The 23,525-nt window shown below is 43.6% G+C and overlaps 1 protein-coding gene across 27 annotated transcripts in view; it reads right to left on the bottom strand.

The window, feature by feature from the left end:
• Positions 1-15,755, bottom strand: part of DOCK7 (dedicator of cytokinesis 7) — a 204,159-nt gene extending 188,404 nt beyond the window's left edge. For 18 of the 27 annotated variants that reach the window (XR_011532364.1, XR_011532365.1, XR_011532366.1 and 15 more), the window contains exon 1: positions 15,413-15,582. Coding sequence is in view for 15 of the 27 variants with exons in the window: in XM_070591929.1 (XP_070448030.1) it covers positions 15,413-15,450 (38 nt within the window). In the remaining 12 variants the exon portion in view is untranslated. Of the gene's footprint in view, positions 1-13,811; positions 14,648-15,350 lie in introns of those variants that run through there. The other 9 variants (XR_011532369.1, XM_070591940.1, XM_070591941.1 and 6 more) reach the window with 6 other exon arrangements.
• Between the last annotated feature and the right edge of the window lie 7,770 nt (positions 15,756-23,525).

Raw genomic sequence — 23,525 nt, 5'->3', positions numbered from 1 at the left:
ATATTCAATCATTCTACATACATTTATTGAGCATTGTTACGACCCAACCACTCAATTAGAAATTTCTAATACAAAAGTAAGAGTTATTCTTTAAGATTCAAGATACTGAATTAGCTCAACATTTTTTTACGGGTGATCATTTAGATCAAACTTGCGTTTCTTAAAAGGCTAACTCATTACTCATAATTACCAAAACTTGGAAGTAATATTCAAACTGGTACAACCACATGATGGAATATTATTCATCAATAAAAAGTAATGTGCTATCAAGGCAGAAAAGGACATGGAAGAACCTTAAAAGAATATTGCTAAGTAAAAGAAACCAATCTGAAAAAGCTACATACTGTATGATTCCAACTATATTACAGTCTGAAAAAGGCAAACTATGGAGACAATAAAAAGACAGTGGTTGCCAGGGATTGGAGTGGGGAGGAGAAGGAAGGGATGAATAAACAGTGCACAGGGGATTTTTAGGGCATTGAAACCATTCTGTATGATACTATAATGGTGGATACATGTCATTATCCATTTGTCAAAACCCACAGAATGTACAACACAAAGAGTAAACCTAACGTAATCCATGGACTTCAGTTAATAATAATGTATCAATACTGGCTCATCAATTCTAACAAACCTACCACAATAATGCAAGATATTAATAATAGGGGAATCTTGGTGAGGGAGCATATATGGGAACTCTGTACTTTCCACTCATTTCTCTGTAAACCTAAAACTGCTCCCCCAAAAAAGTCTTTTAATTAAAAAAAAAATAAGTAAATAAACAAGGCTAACTCAAAGCAGACAAGGAAGAAGAAAAGAGAGTGAAGAAAACAGAGGTTAGAGATGAAAGCTAGAGAGAGAATGAAATCTTTGAAGGAGAATATAGATTGAAGAGAGAGCAAAGGGCAAACTCTGTAAAGCCTCTAGATGTGAAAAGACAAGCACATTCATTTCAGTTTGGGACTCCCGTTAGGCCTTTTAATGAAGCCTAGATATTGTGAGCATTCATTATTATGTTTAGTTTAAAGGCTTTACAATCTCCTGATTCTTTTCTCAAGACTGAGATGAGAATATGAAAAAGCCTTTAAAAAGAGAGAGAGACACAGAACAAATATCCTCAGTACTATTCAATTCAGTCTACCAACCTCAACACTACCTCTGTGTTTCTGGGGCTAACTCATGAGTAATATGAATCATAAACTGCTGTATTTCATCAAATTCAAGATGTCATTAATTGTTAAGATGTGTCATTACTTGTATAGCTAAGAAAGAAAAACCTTGCCAATTAACCATCACACCATCAATTAATTGGAAGACAAACCCTGATTTCAGAAGATATTAAAAAGTGAAACTCAAAATAAGTGAAATACGATTACTTCAAAAATAAACAATCTTTTAATAACAGAGACATAAAAAATAATCCCCATGTTACAAATATTTGTCTTATTTCTACATGACATAATTTCCCCAAAGATGAAAATCAGTAATAATTTGGAAATAAGAACCATTTCAAAACTGAGCTATAATAGCAATCAATAAAACTGTCTGCAACCCAGACAAAGGATGTATTTACACTGAGACTTTCTTTATGAAAAGATTTCATGGAACGGTGGTGAGGAAATCTCCCCAAATAAAAAACAATATCCTTAACTAAACTATGGTCCAAAGTATACAAGACAGGAAATGTGATGAATAAATATAGCTCCTGATATCAGTTAAAAATCTTTTATCATAGATTAGTTTTTCCAGTAACAGTTTTTCCTACTCCTAGTGATAGCTCATATACTAAAGCAATACACTCAAGTCTTCTTTACTTATAATAAGCTATTAATATTAACTGCAAAGTGGAAAGAGTAGGCCAAAAATTCCAGTTAGTTATGCTCCTAAATTATAAGAGAATATCTTCTTCCTTTCCCAAAAGAACATGATCCAATATTTGACCTAAAATCAGACAAAAACCTGAAGACAGGTCATTCTATAAGTCAAGTCTCTTCAACAAATCAAAGTGATAAATAAATAAATAAAGGCAGTGGGCTAAGTTTTACCACAAAAAAGATAAGACTAAAAAATAAAGTCTATTTAAAAGTGGAAAAAAAGACTTAAGAGATATAACCAAATGCAACATGTTTTTTGTTTTATTTATTTATTTATTTATTTATTTATTTATTTATTGAGGAAGATTAGCCCTGAGCTAACATCTGTTGCCAATCCTCTTCTTTTTTGCTGAGGGAGACTGGCCCTGAGCTAACATCCATGCCCATCTTCCTCTACTTAATATGTGGGACGCCTGCCACAGCATGGCTTGCCAAGCAGTGCCACGTCTGCACCCGGGATGGCAACCTGCACACCCCAGGCCGCCTAAGCGGAAAATGCGAACCCAACTGTTGCGCAACCAGGCCGGCCCCAACACATGGTTCTTAACTGGATCCCGATTTGAACAAACCAGCTATAAAAGACATTTCTGGGAATAATGAGAAATGTGAACATGGACAAAGTATCACATACTCAAGAATTACTCTTTTTTTTGCAGTGTGTGAAAACAGTATTATAGTAATGAAGGAAAACATCCTTACATTTTAGAGATGCAAATAATGTCTGTAAGTTAGCTTAAAATTCCTCATTTGGGAGCCAGCCCCGTGGACGAGTGGTTAAGTTTGCATGCTCCACTTCTGTGGCCCAGGGTTTCACCAGTTTGGATCCCTGGCGCGGACATGGCACTGTTCGTCAGGCCATGCTGGGGTGGTGTCCCACATAGCACAACCAGAAGCACTCACAACTAGAATATACAGCTGTGTACTGAGGGGCTTTGGGGAGAAAAAGAAGAAAAAAGAAAAGACCGGCAACAGATGTTAGCTCAGGTGCCAATCTTAAAAAGAAAACAGCTCACTTTCAGTTATTGTTCATCTGCCTTGGCAGGGGACAGCTAGCAAATTACATATGGAGTACAGACGGGGCAAACACCCTCACAAGGTGTGTCACATCCTCCATAAAGCCTTGCTTGCTTATTTCTGTTCTGTTTCACTCGGATTAGACACTCCTCTGTGCTTTCAAAGCACTCTGTGTTTATTCCTACACATTCAAGGAAATGGAGTTTCCAGGAGGCTAATTCAGATAGGCACAGACTAGCCAGACTGCTTTCTACCGTGGAACAAGAAAAATCTGGCCTTGCTGACACAGAGTTTGCAGCGGTAAGAAAGCCCAATGTCTACAAACATTCTCTGTGATAGAAGCAGATAAACCGCAAAGTAGGTTTTTCTAGAATAGTAGTAATGCAACCCTCAAATACAAAAGTATGGTGGGGAAAAAAGGTACAGCGAAATATGAAGAATTTGGCTTCTCCAGCCTGACACACTCTCACTATTCAGGGGCAACTCTGCAACCTCCTGAGGAATTAGGGAGGACAAGGAAACTTCACTTTCGAATGCAGTATGCTATGCTGTCTCTTATTTTGTACAAATGTCTCAAACCAGATTAATTTCTGCCATTACAGAAAATCTATATTCTTTAACTGTGTGGTGGCACTTTTCTATTAAGAACTATCTCAACGTGATAACTTAGTCAGAGCATCTATTAAATTGTTTTGAAATCCTTTTACCTATCTCCTTGCAAGGAACTAAGCAATTAAAACTTCATCTTATTTACCTTTGAACCTTCTAGCAGAGTGCCTAATTCCTTCTGGATGCTTAATAAACGTTTACAAAACTGAAGTGAAAAAATGGGACTATGTGGAGAGAAATTCATAGTTCCTGCCCTAAAAAAGTAGTTCAATAAGAATGCTAGAAAGGGGGGCCCAGCCCCGTGGTGTGGTGGTTAAATTTAGTGCACTTGGCTTCAGCAGCCCGGGTTCACAGGTTTGGATCCCGGGCACGGACCTACACCACTCAGTAGCCACGCTGTGGTGGCAATCCACCTATAAAGTAGAGGAAGACTGGCACAGATGTTAGCTCAGGGCAAATCTTCTTCAGCCACAAAGAAAAACAAAACAAAACAAGTATGCCAGAACGGAGCTATTGATGTAAGCTTCTTGAGGGCAGGGACCACAGCTTATTAATCTTTAACTCCTCAATGTCTAAGACAATGGAGAGAGAAAGAGAAGCAGAGACAGGTGCAAGAGTGGAGAGAGAGAAAAGAGGTGAGGAGTAAGAATCAATTTAGAGACAACCTAGTGTGTGAACTTTCCAAATGCCTTTCAGAGTAAACTAATCCGTAAGTATTATTGGCTTCTAACTGATTGGAAAGTAAACCTTTTTATCTATTACTGTCAAATAGATAAATATTTGCTGGGGGAAAAAAACTGAATCCTCAGAAGAGCTGTAAAGGTATAAGCTTTTCTTTAAGAGTCTAGCTGACATCATTATTATCCCACTTGTTAACTAGTAAGGTAAAAAACCACTACTGAAGGGGCTGGCCCCGTGGCCGAGTGGTTAAGTTCGCGCGCTCCGCTGCAGGTGTCCCAGTGTTTCGTTGGTTCGAATCCTGGGCGCGGACATGGCACTGCTCGTCAGACCACGCTGAGGTGGCGTCCCACATACCACAACTAGAAGAACCCACAACGAGAAATATACAACTATGTACTGGGGGGCTTTGGGGAGAAAAAGGAAAAAATAAAATCTTAAAAAAAAAAAAAAACCACTACTGAAACAAAATGCTCTCCTAGTCTATGTGAAACTCGTTTTTTTTAATCAATTTTTTAATAAGAGATATAACATGTTTACTTATCTCAAAGCAGTCTCTATTATGTCTTCAGCATATCCTCAAAGGCCTAGTTCCAGAACTACTTTCAAGCTCTTCAATGATGTAAGGAAAGTGACTGTGAGAAGAAGAGGAAATAAGATTTTCCAATATGGAGAAAAGATGAGGACAACTTGATAAAGAAAGACACTTTTTTAAAAATTAAATAAAAGGAATAGGTAGATGGCATTAAAAAATTCAAACTTTAGGGGCCTGCCCAATGGCATAGTGATTAAGTTTGTTTTTTTTTTTTTAAGATTTTATTTTTTCCTTTTTCTCCCCAAAGCCCCCCAGTACATAGTTGTGTATTCTTCGTTGTGGGTTCTTCTAGTTGTGGCATGTGGGACGCCGCCTCGGCGTGGTCTGATGAGCAGTGCCATGTCCGCGCCCAGGATTCGAACCAACGAAACACCGGGTCGCCTGCAACGGAGCGCGCGAACTTAACCGCTCGGCCACGGGGCCAGCCCCCATAGTGATTAAGTTTTGCACACTCTGCTTTGGCAGCCTGAGGTTCACAGGTTCGGATCCCAGGCACAGACCTATACACCACACATCAAGCCATGCTGTGGCGGCATCCCACATAGAAAACAGAGGAAGATTGGCACAGATGTTAGCTCAGGGACACTCTTCCTCACCAAAAAAAAAAAAAAAAAAAATCCAAACTTTACCAAGAGGTAAAAAGAAAAGGTACAGCTCTCTACCATCTCCAATCCCCAGTCCTATTCCCCAAATGTAACCACTAATTTCTTAGGTATCCTTCAATAAAAAGATGTGTATATATCAGCATGTATATAAGAAATCCTTATTTTTTAATGTCCATGTAACATCATACGATAACCTTTTCTTGATACCTTATACATTTATATTCTTGACATATTATACACTTAACATTATCTTGGGAATCTTTATCAGCACATAAATTAATAATTATTATAAAAACTCTAGCAATATTTATCAAACACTTACAATGTGCCAGATACTGTGTAAAGCGTTACATTTGTTATACCTCATTTAATCTTCAGAAAAACCCCATGAAGTAGACACTATATTAGGGATCTTGAAATTTCAAAAGGTTAAGGTCACATGACTAATAAGGAATAGCACCCATATCTGAACTTAGAGCCCCCACTCTTTATCTACTGCTCTCCTTTTATCTGCTTTAGAGTCGATGATATGGATAAACTGGAACATATTTAACCAGTCTATATGAGTAGACATTTAGGCTATTTCTAGTTTTTGCAAACATCATCATGGGAATGTAAGCTCCGTGAGAGATTTTTGTCTAAATCAAGAATTATAGGTGATTTTTATTTTCTCTTTTGGGTCTTCTGTATTTCCAAATTTTCTGCAGCATCAGAATATATTATTTTGTATATTATTTTATATCTTTTATATATACATATTTCATATATAAAATATATTATTTTATAATCAGACAAAACAGCTATTTTTAGATAAACTTCAGAAATAAAGTAACTTTTCCAAACTTATGAAAAGTAGAGGCAGGGTTTGAACTCAGCTACATAAAGCTCCTAAGGCCTCTTTCCATGGAAGGAAGTTTCCAAAAGTAAATGATTCTAGCTATAGTTCATATTAATGATTTCTCTATTCTCCAAAACCTAGCCTATGAGGTCAACGACATCCAGCAAAAATGGTATACTAACGTATTACTAGGAAACCTATAACAACTTATCACAACTGTTATGATCTGTTTCCTATCTTTCATGGATGGCTAAATAAAACTCCCATCTGAAGCACTGTTGCTTGTAAGTTAGCTTCCGTTACATTCTTGAGGGATTTAGGTCCAGAATGGACCAGTCACCACCAAAGGCCCAAGAAAACAAAAACACATACAGGCTGATCTGTAAAAGCAAAGTCCTTCTTATTAAGACACTTAACACTTAGTATATAGCTCCTTGTAGGGACGATAAAAAAAAAAAAATGTCAGATGACTCACGTATCCCATCTGACACTATTTTGGGATAACATCTAGGTCTAAGATTTGGAAAGCACTGTAATAAAGAGACTTCGATGTCTCTATCACTCTGATCTACAGCATTTCACTGTCTCAATTTCCTCAACTAAAACATGGTGATAATATTGCTCCCTACTTCATGGAACATATTAAATTGTAACAATAGAAAAAAAGAATTCAAAATTTTAGCATTTGGAAAAATTAACACTGATCTGAAATTGGTAACCAAAAAGAAAACTGGAAGGGGAGAAAACCTCTACTGTAAAAAGTCAATGCCCTCAAAAGAAGATAAATTTATCTTCAATTCCACCCTACTTCATAAAAATAAAGGCAGAATCTCCTTACCCACAAACATAGAAATTATATCCCCGTGTAAACTACACCAGTAGTTGCTAAATCCTGTTCATCCTAACTCTTAAATACTTCTCAAATCTTTGTCCCCTCCTTCCCTTTCCTACAGCATCTGCCTACAAATAACATCATACTTAACAGTGAAAGTCTGAACACTTTCCTCCTTAGATTGGGAAGAAAGCAAGGATGTCTGTTCTCACCACTTCTACTCAACACCGTATTGGAGGTATATACTTGTATTTAAATAATTATAGTGATGCTGAATAACTTTAAAATGATAATTTTAAAGAAATCAGTTCTTTTGATGTGACCAGCACTCTCACCCGCCTTCTTATGGTTAGAAACCCCCTCTTTTTGGTAAGGCATTCATTCCTTGAGATTGGGTGGTGGTGACACCATCATAATTTTTCCTCTAAGCCATAGAGAAGGACACGTGACCCAGGACTGGGCAGACTTCTCTACATCCCTGAACACAGTAATGTAACCCAAGCCAGACCAATAATTGAGTTCCTGGGTCTTCTCTGCCAGAAGTAAACTGGTAGGATCTGAGCCTGGGGCTGTCAGCGCTCACTGCAATCATTCAGTGGAAAATCTACCCAAGACATGAAGTAAGAGGTCTGCTGACATCATCTGTATACCTGGACCTGATGTACTCAGTTACATGAGTCAACACTGTTTTGTGTGTGCAAATTAATCTGATTTGAGTTTCTGTCATTTGCAACCAAAAGATTTCCTCTGTAAAAAGCCACTGAAAACGTAGTGAGACATCTAGAGTGGTTGCCAAAGGGATCCAAATACTGCAACCCACAAGTGAAGGGGAGTTAACTCTCTGAGTGCACTGAATTGACTAAAGGAAAAGAGGACGCAGGAGAAAAGCAGGTAGATAAATTTCCTCTTCTTCCAGACTTCCATCTACTGATCTGAGGAACTATTCCCTCTGTCCAAAGACAGCCTGTGTGGCCAAGCAAGCACACCTTCCAAACAATCTCTCTCCAGCACTTTGTGAAGCAGTGGCCAACGAGATGAGGTATCACCTTACACTGTTTCCCATCCTTCTCGGCCTCACTTCCCTTTTCTCTTTTGATGCCCTGGGATTATGCCTCCCAGATAAAGCCTCAACTCTTAATTTTTGTCTCAGTCTCTGTTTTCTAGAGAAACCAGACTTAAAGAGTATCTACAAAAAAACCTACAAAACTATTAGGCTTAATATTAAATAAAATATAGAAAGCTTTCCCTTTGAGATAATAAAAAAAACGAGAGGATGCTCAATATTAATACAATGTTGAATAGAAATGGTAATAATCTGCACAGTAATGCAAGGTAATATTCTGCAGAGCAAGACAAAAAAAAATCAGCTATAAGATTTGGATAGGAAGAAACAAAAATTCATGATTTCCAGATGAAATGTTGTCTACATAGAAAATACAAAGGAATTCACCGATACATTTTTAGAATTAACAAGAGTTTAGCAAGGTATATAGCTGGATACAAAATCATTATACACCTAGGAATAAATCTAACAAAAGATATGCAATAATCTTACAGAGAAAATTATAAAATTTCTTTGTACAATATAAAGACCTACATAAATGGAGAGCTACACCATGATCGTCAATTGCAAATTCAATAACATAAGGATGTCATTTTTCCCCCAAATTGATGTATAGATTCAATGCAATCCCAATCAAATTCTGATAGGATTTGGGGGTTTTTTTGTTTGTTTTTAAACTATTTTTTCTTTTTTTTTTTGGTCAGGAAGATTGTCCCTGAGCTAACATCTGTGCCAATCTTCCTCTATTTTGTATGTGGGATGCCACCACAGCGTGGCTTGATGAGTGGTGTGTAGGTGCGTGCCTGGGATCTGAACCTGCAAACCCCAGGTCACCGAAGCAGGATGCGCAAACTTAACCTCTACCCCACCAGCCGGCACCTCCTGTTTTAGAGTCTACCAAAAAAAAAATCAAAAGAGCCAGCCTGGTGGTGTGGTGGGTAAGTTTATGTGTTCCGCTTTGGCGGCCCGGGGTTCACAGGTTCAAATCCCGGGCACGGATCTAGCACTGTTTGTCAAACCATGTTGTGGCAGCATCCCACATAAAACAGAGGAAGACTGCCGCAGATGTTAGCTCAGCAACAATCTTGCTCAAGCAAAAGAAGAAGATGATTGGCAACAGATGTTAGCTCAGGGCCAATCTCCCTCACCAAAAAAAAAAAAAAAAAAAAAAAGACTGATAAATCGCATTAAAACTGAAAACTTAGTTTTCAAAAGACTCCATAAAAAGGATTAAAACTACATGGTGGGAAAAAATATTTGCAACACAAATAATCAATAAATGACTAACACACTGAATGGATATAAAGTACTCACACAAACCAGTAAGAAAGAATCCAAATGGAAAAAACAAGGGGGAGGGCAAGGACTTAAATCAGCAATTTACAAAAGAGTAAATTCAAACAGTCAATAAACATACAAAACTGGGCTCAATCTCATTAGTAATCAAGAAAATAGAAAGCAAGACTTTTTTTTTTCAGATTGGCACCTGAGCTAACAACTGTTACCAATCTTTTTTTTTCTACTTTTTCTCCCCAAATCCCCCCAGTACATAGTTGTATATTTTAGTTGTAGGTCCCTCTAGTTGTGGCATGTGGTACGCCGCCTCAGCGTGGCCTGATGAGCGGTGCCATGTCCACGCCCAGGATCCCAACAAGCGAAACCCCGGGCCGCTGAAGCCGAGTGCGTGAACTTAAGCACTCCGCCACGGGGCCGGCCCCCAAAGTAAGACTTTACAAGAAGACAGCATCAGGCATCCACCAGATTGGCAAAAATGAAAAAGTTGGCAATACCAAAGGACGGAAACTCTGTAAAGCAACACTGCTGTGGGAGTGTAAATTTCTACAGCTATCTTGGAAAACCGTTTGGCATCACCTAAAAAACTTGTTAACAAATAAAACTGCTATGAAGAGCAATAAAATACCTAAGACTCAACTCCACACCTGAGTATACCCCAGGGAAACTCATGCGCACGTGTACCAGAAAATATGCATAGGAATATTCATAGGAACACTGTTTTTATAGTCAAAAACTGGAAACAACCCAAATGTCCATCTGGTGTAGAACGTAAAATTGGGGTATACTTATACAATGAAATAATAAATACAAAGCAATGAAAATGAATGAACATCATGAAGCTCTCAGATATAATTTTGGGCAAAAGAAAGAAAAGCATACAAACATACTGTATGATTCTCTTCAAATGAATTCAAAAACAGAAAAACTAATATTGCTTTGGGATACGTTCATAGGTGGTAAGAATAAAGAAAAACAAGGAAATAGTTATCCCAAAAGTCAAAAGAGTGGATTGGAGGAGTCTGAAGAAAAGGTAGGATTTAGAAAAGAAGAGGAAGGACAGATCAAAAAGAAAAGACAACAGAATAGTCCTAGAGATGGAAATGAGCAAAGCATTTGCAGGCAGGCAGTGCAAACAGCAGACCAACTGGTCCAAAATGTAAGCTAGAAAATAAATCCCCAGAGGAGGACCAGATTAGAGAGAATTTTAAAATGCAAGCAAGAGTTTGGATTTAACACCATAAGAAATCACTATATATTCTGAACAAAAGAATACCATGATAAAAGCTGTGCTTCCCTTACAACCCATCTGAATTAGAGAAGGGAGAGACTAGATCAGCTACGACCCTGTTGTGGTCATCTAGAAGTGAGGTAATAAAAGATGCTCCAAGGTGGCACGGTTCCATTCACTCAAACACTTATGTGTCCAGTATACACAGATCCCGTGCTAAGCACTGGAGATAAAAAGACCTAGACCAGCCATCAAAGAGCTCTGAAAAGCAATATAAAACAGGAGGGAGGGTTGGGGGGCAGGCATGAGAAATTTTTTTTTAAAGTAGCTCATGAAATCAGTGATGAAGTAAAGAAAAAAGTCAAAGGTTGCTAATCCTCAAGGGTTCTATAATTCAAGTACACATAAGGCACCACAGTAAGCACAGCCATACGGCCCAAGGATTGATGAGGAGGAGAACAAGCAGGAAGTGGTTATGATTATACCACATATATGTGAGAAATGGGACTAGAAAAGAAAAAGGAATGATTGGTTGGCAGCTAGAAATGCCAGAAGGTTCAATGGTTCTTTGTTTTATGATGAGAAAGGCACAGTAAGTCTTATGGTTTAAGGGAAACATCCATAAAAAGAAACAAATTGAAGATGCTAGAAAGGAAGGGGAAAATTTTGAGATCAAGGTTCTGAGGGAGGTGGCAAGGTATGGGATTCAAAGAACAATAAAACAGGTAAGCTTTAGGGACAAGATACCTTTCAGGCTCAAGAGAAAGATAGTTAATGACATATTGGGGCAGTAGTATGCTGTGGTTAAAATGAAGGACTCCTGTTAGATGGTCTCAAACTTTTCAGTAAAAGATGAGGTAGGGAAACAAAGATGGTAAATTCGAGAAATGACATGGAGCAAACCTCAATTCAAGTGAGAATACATTAATTAATAAAAAGTCACCTCTGGACTGTTCTAGTCTCCCAAAAGGTCGGGGAGTTGTATGTGTCCAAAGTGATGAACCAGGCAGCAGTGAAGTAGTTGATACTATGTGGAAAGGATTTACTTTGGTCAAGAGTGAGATAATGAACAGAACAAAGTAGATTTCAGTAGATTCAAAGGCTGGGCCTTTCCAGCTAGAGTTATGAACAGATTCAAGACTAAAAACAACAGAGGTTATAAATAAGCCTATATTCAGGAAATTCTACTCATGTAAGATTTTCCTCAGAAATAAAGACCTGATGGAAGTCTTTCATTAAATTCTGCTTCTTAGGCAGCAAAATGATACCCAGTTAACAAAGGAAAGACTAAGAAGGCAAGGGTAACTTTTGGGATGCTAACAGTGGTACTGTTAGAATATCTGGAACTACCACAGAAGATATTCTGCAAAAAGAAATATAGCTGAATAAAAAAGAGCATAAGATCTGAAATCAGAGGACTAGTGTTTGAGTCCCAATTTAGACAAATAATCTCATACTCTCTAGGCCTCAATGCCTCATCTGGATTACGGGAATGATAATTCTAGTAATAGAGCTGGCCCTGATGGCCTAGCGGTTAAAGTTCAGTGCACTCCGCTTTGGTGGCCTGGGTTCGCTTCATGACTTATCTGTCAGTAGCCATGCTGTGGTGGCAGCTCACATAGAAGGACTTACAACTAAAATACACAAATATGTACTGGGGCTTTGGGGAGGGAAAAAAACAAATAATAAATAATAAGAATAGTAAATAATAGAATAATAATAGCAGCAGCTAATATTTTTTGAATGCTTGTTATATTTCAGGCACGGTTCTAAGTCTTTTACATGTATTAACTAATTTAATCCTCACATTAACGCTATGAAGGTTTTTATCCCCGTTTTACTGACGAGGAAACCAAGATAGAGAGATTAGATCAACTGCCCAGAATTACACGGCTATTATATGATATAGGCAGAATTTCAACCTGTGCAATGTGACCTGGAGTCTGTCTTCTTTACTATGTTCTTCTGTTTCTCTGGGTTATGAAGATGAGAATATAGTAAAAAGTGCTTTAAGTATAAACAAATATTCATCATTATTGATGAATATCAAGTGACAGGACAAAATAACCCAAACAAAATCCTAGATCATTAATCTACAGTCAACATTCCATAAATTGTACCTATTATATGCTAAGGGGTACTTATAAAGGTTAATAACGCACGTGCCTTGTCCTCAAAAAGTAGGGAGACTAGACAAGAGGCAATACTTGATACGGACAAAATAAACATGCTGCTGTTCCAGGATGAGCTAAGATAAGTAGTACAATCAGTGATACAAAATAAAGAGCTTTGAGAAATAAATCATCAAATGACAGTCTCAAAAAATAACAGCACTAAATACAAAGGGTTAGATAATAACTGAGCCAGAACAGATCAGTTTAATTCTTTTTAAAGTTAAGGTTTCTGATCATAAAGCTTTTAAAAAAAATAAAGTTTTAAATAGCAATAGGTTTTTCACAGAGCAACAAATTTCATATATGCACATGATAAAAAGGATTATCACTTCCCAGAGAAGGTCCTAAGCCACATTATAAACACTATAATAAAAAAACAGTTGATACTTACTGGGCACTTATTATGTAAAAAACACTGTTCCAAGCACTTTACAGGTACTGATTTCCTTAATCCTCACAACCACCCTATAAGGTAGACCCTACTGACATCCCCACTTTATAGACAGGAAGCCAGGCAGAAGTGAGGTGAGGTGGGTCTCCTCAGCGAGGGGCAGCGCTAGGACGTCAAGCCCAGGCAGCTTGTCTCCAGTTGGTACTACACTTCCTCAAGGAGGAAATTGAGAAGCAGAACAAGAATTTATTCAGAAGTGTTGCTCAGCCATATTTGGTAACAAGGGGGAAAGCACCTTCCATTCACAAAAAGCAGACAACACTTCATCATCTACAGCGGTTCTGTCCTTGGTCTTCCCTCCAAACTAAGTCTGCACGTTCCTCCTGGACTATCTCATCCACTTCTCTGGTTTCCACAATTCGGCTTGCTGCCGACTCGCAAATCCTCATCTCTAGCCCTGTCTCTGTCTGCACCCCACACCTGCACCAACAACCTAACAGGCATTTCTGTGAAGCTCCGCGAGCACCTCAAAAGCGGCAGGTCCAAACTGCACCAGCATCTCCAGCCCGCCTCAGTCCCACCCGCAGACCCCGTCTCCTTCTGCACCCCCTCACCTCCGAGACTGCCTCCAGCACCACAGGGGGCCCAGGTCACAAAACTGGGGACCAGCCCAGACTGCCCGTCCTCCTGGCCTTCCATATCCAATCAGCTACCAATCGTCGCCTCCCAGGGTCTCCGAGTCCAGCGCCTTACTTAATTTTACAATTTTACAAAGCCACGCTCACTTGAAGGTTGCGTGGGCTTGCAAACTGGTTATCTTTTTGCAAACTGATTATCTCTTGGGGGGGTGTCTGTCCTATCTCTCGAGGACACACTCCACGAATGGAGAGCAGACACTGCACCGTTCACAGCTCGCCGTCGCGACACTGCTGTGACACCCATCTTCCAGGCGAGGAACCCAAAACTTAGGAGCCGCTGAGAAGGCCGAGCACGCGCCGCGCCGCCTCCCAAGGAGACGACGAAACGCGTGTCTCAGAGCGCGAATGAAGAAAAAATAAGCACAAAGCTAAAATTACAGAGATGCTAGCTTTAAATCAAAAATGCGCCAAAACGGAGTTCAACTATGGAAGCCCGGGCAGGTAAGGACGGGCCTGTTCGGTAGATCCCAACATCTCCAAGAACCGTCGGCAAAAGGCCCAGAGCCAGAGAAACACCGTTGTCAAAAAAGGAACACATTTGCCTCCTTTCTGTCTTTTCTTGGCACCTCGTAATTCACAGAAATATGGTCTTTTCAGAGCCAGAAACGTCTCGTGTCTCCTGCAGTCGGAGATCCCACAAAGACGTCCCTCCGCCGCGGGGAGCCCCGCCGGAGCTCAGCCTCCAGACCGGGGTGCGGGGAGGGGCAGGCGGCCCCGGGGACCGCCCCACAGACCCCCTCGGAGCTGGCCCCACAGGCCCTGCCCCACAGCCCCCCGCGCACCGGCCCCACGGAGACGGCCCCACAGCCCCCCTCGGAGCTGGCCCCACAGGCCCTGCCCCACAGCCCCCCGCGGAGCTGGCCCCACAGGCCCTGCCCCACAGCCCCCCGCGCACCGGCCCCACGGAGACGGCCCCACAGCCCCCCGCGCACCGGCCCCACAGGCCCTGCCCCACAGCCCCCCGCGCACCGGCCCCACAGGCCCTGCCCCACAGCCCCCCGCGCACCGGCCCCACAGGCCCTGCCCCACAGCCCCCCGCACACCGGCCCCACAGGCCCTGCCCCACAGGCCCTGCCCCACAGCCCCCCGCGCACCAGCCCCGCGGAGACGGCCCCACAGCCCCGGCCCCAAGCCCCCAGGCACCCGCCCGCTCCGGCCGCACGTCTCCGGGGCGCGGCCGAGGGGCCCGCGCGCTCCTTTTGTGCGGCGGGCGAGGGCGGGTGCCGCGGCCACCGGCCCGGGCGGGGACACAAAGAATGCTGGAGGCGCGGCCCGGCGGCCGACCAGCCCCACGCGCCGCGAGGCGCTGCCGCGGGAGCCTGGGCCGCGCTGAGGCGGGTCCGCGGGCCGAAGGAGAGCCGGCCGGGCCGAGGGAGGGCCGAGGGAGCCGGGTCTGAGGCAGGCGGCCGCCGCCCACCGGGCCGCGGCCCCCGGCGCCCGCGCCGCCACACCCACCCGCCTCGGGCCCGGCCCGCGGCCTGTCCGGCGGCCCGTGGGCCCCGCCGCGCCGCGTCTACCTGCTGATCTTCTGGGCGAAGGCGCGGCGCTCGGCCATGGCTGCTGAGGCGGCGGCGGCGGCGCGTGCTCCGTCCCGCCCGCCGCTCCCTCCCCCGCGGCCGCGGGTCCCGGCCGGCCCGCGCCGCCGTAATGCTCCTGAGAGGCGCGCAGCCAGAAGCCGCGCCCCGCCCGCGCGGCCGCGGGAGCCGGGCCTCGGGACGCGCAGAGAGGCCGCGACCCGCGAGGCCGGAAGCGAGGCGCCGCGCGGGCCCGGCCTTCCCGAGGGGAGGGAGGAGGCGGCCGCCTGCGCGCTCCGAGCGGGGGCGCCCTCGGCTCCGGCCGGGCCTCTCGGAGGACGAGGGCTGCGGCGTCAGCGCTCTTCCCGAGCCTCGCTTCCCCTTTGGGATCCCCTTTTCCGTTTTCCTCGCGAAGCGGGCCGGGCGCTTGTTCCCCGCCACAGGCGGAGGCCTGGACCCCGGCGCCCGTCCCGCCCCGAGTCCGGGCAGAAAGCCCGCGTCGAACGCCGGGGCCCTCTCCGCGGGGGCGCGGGGCGCGTGCCGGGCTCGGCCTGGGGGGCGGGCTGTGCGGGGACGCGCGCGGCGTCTGCCCAGTGCGGGCCACGCGGTGTCCCAGGGACGCGACGGTGGCCGGACGGCGTACTCTCAGGACGCCCGAGTCCGCCGGGAAGAGGAGCCGGCGACTCGGAGAACTGTCCCCGAAGCCCTCCGGGGCCCAGCGTGCTCCGCCCCTGCCGCACCGGGTGACCTTGGGCGAGCCCCTCGGCCTCGACCCTGAGACGGGGGAAACCATTGTCCCCGCGTGAAGGCGTCTTGTGAGGACGCGTGGGGTTAATTCACGTGAGGTCCTCAGAGCGGGGCCTGCACGTGGAGAGCGCCATGTGCATCAGCGCTGTTGTCACTGTCACTGTTGTTGTCGCAGTCATCCCGCTCCGGAGCGCGTCCTGAGTGTCGATGGTCCCTGAAGCGGTTGTCTGTTCTCGTGCCACCAGCCAGATGTTCGTGCCTGCGTCCCGGCTCCCAAACATCTGTGCGCTACTGTCTTAGGGAGCTGGCCGCGTTCTGCTTTGAATGGTTCTTTGTATGCTCGACGCCCTCGCTGCCAAAGTGTCTGAGAAGATGCTGCATGCGCTGTGCGGCTTGCCGGGCACGTGCAGAGCCGGGAGAGGACGCGCGGCCAAGCTGCGGGCGGGGTGGACAGTGGGGACTACTCCAAGCAAGATTGGTGGCCCCACCCCTAGGATGAGCCTGCACTCACAGTCAAGTCCAGTGTGGGCACATCGCCGTGTCCCACGGGAGTCCAATCTCAGGGAGATGGATGGAGCTCCACAAAGAGAGTGAGAGTAGAATTGCTTTGGCTGACCCCCTGCACGCACATGTGCACGCACGTGCATACACACACACACACACACACTCGAGGCTCAATCCGCCATAATTCTAAGGAGCTGATTCCCCCACCCCCAGTTTCAAGAATGAGCATGAGGCCGAGGCCTGGCCAAGCGGAACAGTGCCTTCCCCTGCCTCCTATGACAGGCTCAGGGATAGGCACATGAATCAAGCCAAGACAGATGGGCCCAATCAGAATTGCATTTGCTGAACCAGGGGCCACCACCTAAAGAAGGCCTGCCTGAGCATGAAGCCAGACAGCAGAGAGGAGAGCGAAAAAAGGGAAAAAGACCAACGAACTCCTTATAACATTACTCGAGCCTTGGACTTTGCAGATATGTGAATTAATAATGTGCTGGGGCTTTCTTTTGGTTTTCGGGGTTTTGCTTGTGCTAATTTGAGTTGGGTTTTCTGTCATTAGCAACTGAAAAGCGTCTTACCTGATGCTGGCCTTCATCTGGTCAACCATTACTACTGGGCCCTGGAGACACAATGGTAAAGGAGACAATCGTGTTCTCAAAGAGCTTAGCGTCTGGTTGAAGAGACAAGCAAGTAAACAGTATGTTTAGCCCTAAGACAGGAAAAATTCAGGAAGCTGTATATCAGTTCTAGATAACATCAGTTCTCAGCATCAGGGGAAGACTGGGTTATTGCCAGGAAGTTCATTTAATATGAGGTGGTGAAAACTGGGTGGAGTTTGACTCCGTGTGTAGCCCTCTTAAAACTTTGTGGAAAGGCTGCTTCGAACTCTGGGAGCAGAGTGGATTCAGAATCCAAGCTCCCCATGATGGGAAGATAGTGACAAAGAAACTACTTACCAAGGCCAGGACCAATGTGGCAGAGTAGCCTCAAAACAGTGAGTTGAGGGTAAGAAAGCCTCGGGATGGTGTTCTCGTTAGATATACACAGCGTTCTAAAGTCCTTCAAGCAGAAGACTTAAGGTTATGGCAGGAAAAAAAGAAAAAGGGGAGAAGTCGTATTGGTTTCACATTCTAACTTTTATCGTGCTCAAGTTTCCCCCTTTCATAGAGCACTAAGGAGGACCGTGGTTGTGGCAAAGCAAGGTTCTAAGGCCGTAGTACAACAGGCAGATTTTTTGTGTCATGAGTGATCAAGTTCTGGCTTGCAAGCAGAATGTGTTCTCTTGGGGATTTGGGGACCAGAGAAAGTGGTTTCTTTTTTCAGGCTTGGGCTTTTATGGAGCACCACTGGGTTCAAGCAATAAGAGCAACATGGGGTTCCCTCCACTGGAGGGCTCTAGGAAGGCCAAACGAGTGTGGCCCAGAGGAAGGGGGCCCGGTGCAAGCCACTTGGGTTTACCTGAACCCCAAACTGAAGCCTAGGAGTTGAGCACAAAGTCCAAGCTAGGGATGCTTTTGTCTGCCTTGTCCTCTCTCACTCACCCTCTCTTAATACCTAGCAAATGAGCTTTTTGTAAGAGACAATTCAGGGATCCTAAACCTGGCCACACTTCACAACTAAGAGCACCCATGCTTACCCTGTTACAATGCTTACTACAGCATTCCGTCATCGCCTCTTATTCTGTGGACCCCATCAGACTTGATCTCTGGCTCACCATTGTATTTCCAGCATCTGATACACTGCCTGATCCATTATAATCACTCAGTAAATGTTTGTGAGTGAATAAATGCCATCGAATCAAGTATTTTGAGATCCTACCTTAATTTATGTTTCCCCAAAAGCAGAGCTTGAGACAAGGACTTATAAGCAGGTAGTTTATAGGGAAGTAGTCCTAGGAATCTGGAATGAGGGAGGAGAAGGGGGGGTCAGAGGAGAGAAAGCCAGTACAGGGTGCGTTACTGAGGTGTTACCACTGCGGGCAGCGAAGCCCAGTACTGCCCGTGACCCTCTGAAGAACTGTTTATGATGCACCTCCCAATCATCACTCTCAGGCTGAGTATTTAGCTAATGACTTCTAAACCTCTTGGTTGAAGGTTGGCCCTGGGGACATTAACTGCCCCACACTCCATGCTGCAAAAAGCTGAGAGATATCGTAGCTGCTTCAGGTGGGAAGCCGTCTGTGTGCAGAACTGTCCATGCTGGAGCCACAGCTAAAATCAGAGATGAGCTGTGGGGAAGACGTATGAAGCACAGTGGTGTCTATTACCCCTGAAAGTGATACAGAGACTACAATAGCGGTCCTACCAGAATGGAATATATTTTCCCGTCATGCTCCTGCTGCTTTACAGAGCTGGAATAAACCAAAGGGCCAGGTCAAAAACCCCAATAGAAATAGCCTGTGATGCAGACTCAGTCCGCACTTAAAAAAGAAGCCCAGATATGTCTTTCCTGAATGAGCTGTATTTCAAGGTAGTCATATTCCATGAGAGAAAGTTCTTCTTTTAGAAGAATTCGAGCTAACAAATGCCGAAGTAATGCAGACTCTGGTGAAATAATGAATCTAGACCTGCACCATCCATTACAATAACTACTTGCCACATGTGACCATTTAAATTTAAATTAATTAAATAGAGTTACAATTCATTTTTCAGTTGTATTAGGCATATTTCAAGTGTTCAATAGCCACATGTGGTTAGGGGCTACCATATTGGACAGTGTACAGATAGAACATTTCCATCATCATAAGAAGTTCTATTGGACAGCACTGATGCAAAGATTATAGCTGATAAACCATTAAATAAAGAGCCTGTTGGGGAATTTTAAATGGTTGGGTCAGGCCAATAAGAATAAAACCCACTGAGTAATCTTACCATCACATACACACACACACACACACACACACACACACACACACACCGAGTCAACCAGTCACTATATTCCTCCTGATGGGATGAAAGAGGAGATGTTTAGGATATATATAGCACCACCTGTGAAATATTCCTGCCGTAAATTTGAGCCCAAATCTGATCAAGCCTCTAGATCTAATTTTCAGTTTCTAGAAAATATAAGGGATAGGGGAACATGTTAAGCAGCACCCCAGGGCTGCAATTAGCAAAACTGAGACCATGATAAATTCTACAGGACGTAATGACCTGGCTCCTTCAACAAATAAAAGGCAAGGAATTAAAAAAAGATTAAAAATAGAATAAAAGCACAGGCAAAAAAATGTAAGCTGGACATCATCAAAATTAAAAACTTCTGTGCTTCAGAAAACACCATCAAGAAAGAGAAAAAACAAACGAAAGAATGGGAAAAAAATTTCACAAATCATGTATCTGATAAGAAACTTATATCTAGAATATATAAATAACTCTTATGAGTCAATAATAAAAAGAGAGATAAACCAGTTTAAAAATGGGCAAACAATTTGAATAGACATTTCTCCAAAGAAGATAAACAAATGGACAATATACATGTGAAAAGATGCTCAACGTCATTAGCCATCAGAGCAATTCAAGTCAAAACCACAGTGAAATACCAGTTCACACCCACTGGCATAGCTAGAATCAAAAGGACAGATATTAGTAAGTATCAATGAGGTTGTGGAGAAATTGAAACCCTCATATGCTGCTGGCAAGAGTGTAAAATGGTGCAGCTGCTTTGGAAAACAGTCTGGCAAGTCCTCAAAATGTCAAATATAGAGTTACGATGTGACCCAGGAAATCCATTCCTAGGTCTAGACCTAAGAGAAATGAAGACTTATGTCCACACAAAAACTTGCGCATGAGTGTTTGTAGCTGCCTTATTCATAGTAGCCAAAATGTGGAAACGACCCAAATGTGCATTAACTAATGAATAGATAAAATGTGGTATATTCATACAATGGAATATTATTTAGCAGTAAAAAGAAATAAAGTACTAATACATGCTACAACATGGATGGACCTTGAAAACACTATGCTAAATGAAAAGAGCCAGACACAAAAGGCCACAGGTTGTATGATTCCATTTATTTGAAATGTCCAGAACAGGCAAATCCATAGAGACAGAATGTAGACTGGTGGTTGCCAAGGGCTGAGAGAAAGGGAGATGGGAAATGACTGTTAATGGGTATCAGGCTTCTCTTTGGGATGATGAAAATGTTCTAAAATTAATTGTGATGGTTGCATAACTGTGAATACACTAAAAGCTATAAATTGTACACTTTAAATGGGTGATTTGTATGGAATGTGAATTAAATCTTGAACTGTTTTTATTCAAAACACCCCAACACCAAATGTGTGGAGTTTTTTTCCCACACCAATCAATTCTCCCACTCTTCAGACACCATCTGAGTGTTCTATAGTTCATTTCAATTCTGACCCTTAACGACGTGGAGTTTGCATAGACCCTGCAAATTAAGGGCTCAATCCACAAGACTGCCCCCACCTCAGATGTCAGTTGCAAGTCACAGGTTACCACCTCTACTTCTGACCAACTGGCTATAAATTCAGTGGGTTCCCACAATCCCCTCCCCAGGTTCAATAATTGCTAGAATGGCTCTCAGAACTCAGGAAGACACTTTCCTCACTGTCATCAGTTTCTTATAAGGGATACAAATGAACAGGCAGATGAAGAGGTACTTAGGGCAAGGCCCAGAAGAGTCCTAGCACAGGAGCTTCTGTCCTCACGGAGTCGGGGTGCACCAGTCTCCTGGCAGGTGAATGTTTCTGCGACTCAGAAGCTCTCCAAACCCCATCAGCTAGGGGTTTTTACGGAGGTTCCGTTATGTAGGTACAATTGATTAAATTGTTGGCCAATCGTGACTGAATTCAATCTGCAGCCCCTCCCCTCCACAGAGGTTTGTGAGTGAGGCTGAAATTTCCAACCATCTAATGGCATGTTTGGTTCCTCTGGTGACCAGCCCCCATCTTGAAGCCTCTAGGGGCCCACCAAGAGTCACCTCATTAGCACAAACACAGACATGATTGAAAGGAGCTTGTTATGAATCACAAAAGAGGCTCCTATCACCTCTGTCACTCAGGAAGTTCCAAGGATTTTAGAAGCCCTGTGTCGGGAATCAGGGACAAAGACAAAATATATATTTCTTATTATATCACATATCTCAGTAAAGCTATCATTTTAAAAATGGAATAAAATAGACTTGAGGCATACTGTATTAGTCAGGGTTCTCCAGAGAAACAGAACCAATAGGATAGAGAGAGAGAGATTTCTTATAAAGAATTGGGTCATGCAATTATGGAGGCTGACAAGTCCCCAGATCTGCAGCTGGCAAGCTGGAGACCCAGGAGACCTGATGGTATAGTTCCAGTCCCGAAGGCCAGCGGGCTATCTGGAAGGAGCCAATGTTTCATTTTGCGTTGTCCGAAGGTAGGAAAAACCTGATGTCCCAGCTTGAAAGCCGTTAGACAGGAGGAACTCTCTTTTATTTAGGGGAAGGTCAGCCTTTTTGTTCAACTCAGGCCTTCAACTGATCTGCTTTATTCAGTCTACCAATTTAAATATTAAACTCATTCAGAAACACCCTTGCAGACACCCAGAATAGTATTTGATCAAACATCTGGGCAACCTGTGGCCCACTCAAATTGACACACAAAATTAACCATCACACATACCAACCCTGAGACAATGGGGTTTTGGGGTCCAAAGAAAACAAACCAACCGTAAAATAAAAGGCATTTGTGAGAGTCAGCAAATTCTGACCACTGACTGAGTATGAAATGCTGTTAAGAATTATTATTTTTTGGATATCTTCCATGTGCTCCTCCAGGTCCACTCTCCACCCTGCTCTCTGCTCCAGAAGGCTGGCCTATGTGGACTACATCAGCAGGCGCCCATGCCCTTTAGCTATTGGATGGACTTGGACAGTGGGAAATGCTGGCAAGAGAACGGAGGGAGGAGGGGAGGGAGGAGAATAATCTCAGGGTATTTTGCCTGGCCTCCCTCCCTGTAAGCTCTTGCTTGCTGTGTGTCTTGACGAAAGACTCTCCAAGCAGCCAACTCAGTAGACTTTCTCCTTCCAGGTTCTGGTAAGCACGCCCTCCCCTTATCCCTGTGGGCCTGGAGGCGGTACCAACTTAGCCACTTACCCTCGGTTACTGTGCTCTACCTTGAGGTTCCCTTACACCCACAAGCTTTGAATAAACCCTCCTAAAGTTATCTTATTTCAGTGTGTCATCAGTTTCCTGTCGAAACCTTGATGTAGGTGTGATAAGGGTTTTGTGGTTGTACAAAAAAAAAAAAAAGAGTGCTTTATTCCTCGAAGATACCTATTGAAGTATTTATGAATGAAATGATACAAGGTCTGGTATTTGCTGTAGAAATAATCCAAAATGATTAATGTTTAGTGGTATAGAATTTCAGTATTAAAAGATGAAAAAGTTCCAGACATCTATTGCACAGCAATGCGAATATACTTAATGCTATTGAACTTTACACTTACAAATGGTTATGATGGTAAATTTAATGTTATGTGCTTTTTACCACACACACAAAAATAATAATAATCCAACATGGATTTATGTTGATAATTGTTGAAACTGGGTGATGGGAACATGGGAGTTCCTTACATCATTCTTTCTAAGTTGAAAAAAAGGAAAAAATTCCCAAATTAGTATGATATCAGAAGGGAGTACACAAACTGCTGATCAGAGAAGAAAGAAAGAGAGTTGAAAGCTCAGAAAGGGGCCAGCTGGATGGTGCGGCAGTTGAGTTCACACGTTCACCTTGGGGGGCCCAGGGTTCTCCAGTTTGGATCCCGGGTGCACAGCTAAACACGGTTTGTCAAGGCATGCTGTGGCAGGCGTCCCATATATAAAGTAGAGGAAGACGGGCACAGATGTTGGCTCAGGGCCTAGCTTCCTCAGCA

This window comes from Equus przewalskii, chromosome 24 (assembly GCF_037783145.1).
Source record: "Equus przewalskii isolate Varuska chromosome 24, EquPr2, whole genome shotgun sequence".
Classification (NCBI taxonomy): domain Eukaryota; kingdom Metazoa; phylum Chordata; class Mammalia; order Perissodactyla; family Equidae; genus Equus; species Equus przewalskii.
Note: the sequence above shows the minus strand (reverse complement) of the source record. Positions and strands in the feature narration are given on the sequence as shown.